Here is a 4519-nt window from a genome sequence, read left to right as displayed (position 1 = left end):
CCCCTCCTCTTAGACTGTGATTGCTTACGCCAGGCCGGCAGGGAGGGAGGGTGGAGAGCACTGTAGCATGCCCCGGAGACCCCCCAATCCAGTAGTTCCCCACTTTATCTGCGGCAGTTGGTCCTCTTTCTGCACCTATCCCACATCAAAGCCGCCCTAAAAAAAGTTCAACAACTGGTATACCTTCCAAAGTTCAGAGGGACCCTCTCTGCCCCCCTGCAGAGCTCCGGGAGTGCAGCAATAACTGAAAACCTCCTCCCGGGTGGTGCCAAACCTTGGATTCAAGCCCATGTTTTCTTTAACCCTTTTGCTCATAGCCGCATGCTTCAAACTCTCCCTAGAGATTTTTGGAGGACAGTGGTATCACAGTGCCATCTTGTGGCCAACAGGTGATGTTTTAGTCTTGTTCCCTCGACAGTGGTACAAGGAATGCTGGGAACTGTCTGCATAGTCATGGGGAAGAAATTTCCAGAACTGTGGGGAAAGTTCTAAGACCAATCTCCTGAAACTCTAACTCCAACACGAATTCGGTCTCTGACTATTCCTTAGGTGTCTGGGCTTCATCAAACCCGCATTCTGCTTCTGCCACACACCAGCTATACTCTCCGTCTGTTTTCCTTTAAACAGCAGAGGAATGAGAAGACATATGTTTTTAGTGTAAACTGTTAGGAAGAAAAGCACTAGAATTGGGGGTAAGAGGGTACTTTATTCTCTGTCACTAAGAGTAAACAAGAACAAAATAGAAACCGACAATGTTACTCCAAAATTATAAGTCAATGAAAGACTGAGAGATAATCAACATTATAAATGGGTTAAATATGTGGGCAAAATACTAAAAACATGCCTATAAGAAAACTAAATGGTATCCTACAGCCATAAGCCATCATAGAAAGAGCAGCGCTGGGGAACACAAGGCTGGGTATAGCTAAGATAATCATGGAATTCAACACTACATGAATAATCCTTGAACAGTACACTTCATTGAACAGCAGGGAAAGAAGAGATAGTTTTGGAACAGGCCAAAGTGTGGCAGGAACTAAGGTCAGTCTGGTGCTGACAAGTTCTTCAAAAGAGTGGAGCTGCCAGGGCACTAGAATTGGGTTATAATTAACTTCACTGCCCTGTGTGTCAATCCAAATGCAAGCATTTGCATTTCCAAGGATCTTTTTCCTCATTTCTCCCACGGTAGATAGGCTTTGGTGTTCCCTGAGTGCTCGTAAAAATACTCACTGCTCCTTCCTGTGCGAGCACTGACTGTATTCTTCAGAAGGAAGATCAGTCAGTTGATGATAATGATGATTATGAAGATACATACATACATACATGGATGTAACGAGAAATAGATACAGAAATTGGTATAAGATAGAGATACAGAGATTCCATAGATGATAGAGATAGACAGATGATTGATAGAGAGCAGGAAGATAATAGATGAATATAGGGAGAAAGATACTAGACTTATTTATCGATGCTAGAGAGATAGTAGACATATAGATAAATATATAATTAGATAATGGATAGATTGATAAATGATAGATGATTTATATATTGGTAGATTTCTAGATGATAGAAGATAGATACATAATTATATAGATTAGATAATAGATTGATAAATGACAGAACAATATAGGGAGAAAAAGATACACAGATTAACAGGTGAAAAATAATAAATGATAGATGGATAGATATAGGAAGAGTTATAGAGATTGATTGATAATGGAGATAGATAATCGGACAGATAGATTCTATATGTTCTGTTTCTCTAAAGAACTCTGACTTATACAGATGGATATTGTTAATCTCATTTTAATTGATGGGAAAACAGCTAACCATGGTCTCGATGAGCTAGCACTGGAATGGGAATCAGGAGGAGGTATTCATGGCCATCACTTCTTTCTAACGCTCCTGATGTTGTTAGACGGTCCAAGTGCCAGTCGTCTAAACAGTTAACTCCTGGGTAATTTACGTCTAGGAAACGAGTTCACTGGAGCCAGCAGGTGTGGGGATGAGTTGCTGATTCTGCTCCCCTGTGAGAATTCTGTGAGCATTGAGCCGATCGCAGCTGTAAGCAGCAAGAGTCTGGGGAAGGCCCCGGCCCGCCAGGGCGCCCAGGCAGCTCTGGCTGGCACGGGGCACCTGCGTCCCCTGGCGCACGGGGACAGGACGTTTGGGTACCGCAGGCTGGCAGCCCTGCGCAGCTGTGCTCACTGCTGGCGCAGAGAAACCGGGCCGAGTCCCCGGGCTCCAGGCTGCTGATGCTGAGCCACGAGCTGGAGTTGGAGAACTGCTGTGCCGAGAAGCGAGCACTCAGGTCGTCCCCCTTCTGGCTCAGTTCCTTGTTGTAATACGACAGCAGGAATCTCAGGCCCTGGCCGGGGGTCTGCTGGTACCAGGACACATAGAGGTGCCCGGAGATGGGGGTGCATTTCAGCGTGGCCCGCTGGCCTCGGGCTTGGATCAGGTGCTGGGGGTCTTGTATCACTCCAGAGTCGGCTGGTCCTGTGAGTGAGGAGACAGAGGCCGAGGTCAGACAGCAGGAGGAGGCCCTCCCGAGGCACACTCCGACCCTCTGACTTGCGTTTCAGGGAGGGAAACCTCCCTGGGGCCAGGGGCCCAGGACTCACCTGCTCCTAGGAGACAAAAGGCTAGCAGGCAGGGCAGCCTGGAGCCCATGGCGCCTTCAGAAGCCCAAGGTATGTTCTGGATCATTCAGGGGTGGGTCTCCTGGGAGCGCACACCCGCTCAGGGTCTCAAGCTCCGGCCTCCTCCAGCTCAGAGCACCAGGCTTGCTCTGTCATACTCTCCCTGCCCTGTGTGGCCTCCTGCTGCACCCTCTTCTGAGACAGCCCATCCTGGCATCCTTCATTCCTCTGCCCTAGAGCACAGCAGGGTGGAGCCCAGCGCGCTCCCCTCCCCGCTGATCAGTGAGATGCTCCACCTCGGCCTGACCACTCCCCCATTTCCTGATCTGACCTCTCCCCGCCCCCACCCCCAGCTCCATTTCCCACTAAGCAAGCAGAAGCTGAGGAATTCCCTGCTAGAGCCACTCACCTAGACTGTGAGAGGTCTGTCTGTCTGTGTGGCCCACATTCGGTGAGCTCAAACCTAAACCACTTTCCTTAACCAAATGGGGAGCTGAGAGGCCCCTGTGGCCTCCTCTTCTGAGCCACCTCAAAGGCTCATTCAGCATGACGAGGTGACAGCACCCCCTCGTGGTCTATGTCCCACATTGCATAAAGTCTCCTCTCCCTAAAGAACCCCATCCCCGACCCTCTCCCAGTCTAGAGCTCTTCCAGCAAGGCTGGTTTAGAGTGAGTCCTCAAATTGATCATGGCTCTGGGTAGGTAAAAACTTGTATGGGCCAAACTTATCATTGAAAAAGATAGTCTGGGCTGGGAAGGTAGCTCAGTGGTAAAGTGTTTGCCTTGCATGCATGAGGCCCTGGGTTCGATTCCTCAGCACCACATAAGCAAAAAGAAAAAAAAAAAAGCTGGAAGTGGCGCTGTGGCTCAAGTGGTAGAGCGCTAGCCTTGAGCTGAAGAGCTGAGAGACAGTGCCCAGGCCCAGAGTTCAGGCCCCATGACTGGACCCCTCCCCCCCAAAAAAGAAAGAAAGAAAAAGATAGTCTGCTAGATTGAAAGAGGCTACTCAGAATAAACTAGGACAGGGAAATCAACAGGCACCATCTCAAGAAGACCTGACTGGAAACAAGCCCATTTCTAGGCTCTTCTCCATGGGTTGGATGCAGAGTTCCACGCATTTTGCATGGAAATCAGTCACTATCAAATTTTAGACAGTGCATTTTAGAATGAGGCTTTCCAGGTTTTGTCTGCTCATCCCCAAACTTAGAAACCCACGAACGCAATAAACTATACTTAAGAGAGATTTGTCTGAGTCTTAATTTTTCCTCTCAAAACCTACAGAAGCCTGTGCATTCTTACTAATTGACTGGTACCTCCAAGTAACACAAGGGAGAAACTGTCCACCACACACAAACACACTTGCACACACGAACTCTCCCCATACACAATGACTGCTAACTGGGCCACTTCATGTTTCCCTTCCTTTTAGGGCCTGTATAGATTTTGATGAAAGGTGCTTGCACTGGACCAGGCTAGGAAGAGGAGGATGAATGTAGAAGAAGCAGAATGGGCTTCTTTTTTCTCCTTCAGAACATTTTTTTTTTTCTTTTCTGACTGCTGCTCCCTGGCTCCTAGATAACATCTCATCCTGTAGTTTCTCTCTATCTTCTCCTTCCAGAACCTCGCTTAGAGACAGGCCCAGTGTACATGCGAGGAGTCTCCTTTCTCTCCAGCTCAGACACAGGGAACAAAAGCTCCAAAACACTGCTTCCTTCTCCATGGAAGCTTGGTGGCCAGCTTTGTGGAGGGAGGAAGATTGGAATAAGCACGGTTCCACTTTCAACCTGTATCTATCACTCAAGTGGCCTGACCATGATGTCAAGCAAGACGTGGAGAAAATCTTCTCTACACGAGATCCTGAGCAAACCACAGAGGCA

The 4519-nt window shown here is 48.2% G+C and overlaps 1 gene segment (V, D, J or C); it reads right to left on the bottom strand.

Annotated features, from left to right (window-relative positions):
* Window positions 1-686: 686 nt before the first annotated feature.
* Window positions 687-2874, bottom strand: LOC138809871 (T cell receptor beta variable 5-1-like). The segment is given in 2 exon segments: window positions 687-2499; window positions 2625-2874. Coding segments are annotated over 2 exon segments (603 nt in total).
* Window positions 2875-4519: the final 1645 nt, after the last annotated feature.

Source organism: Dipodomys merriami, unplaced genomic scaffold, assembly GCF_024711535.1.
Source record: "Dipodomys merriami isolate MVZ:Mamm:240054 unplaced genomic scaffold, mDipMer1.0.p SCAF_5, whole genome shotgun sequence".
Taxonomy (NCBI): domain Eukaryota; kingdom Metazoa; phylum Chordata; class Mammalia; order Rodentia; family Heteromyidae; genus Dipodomys; species Dipodomys merriami.
This window is presented reverse-complemented; position numbering and strand designations above follow the sequence as displayed.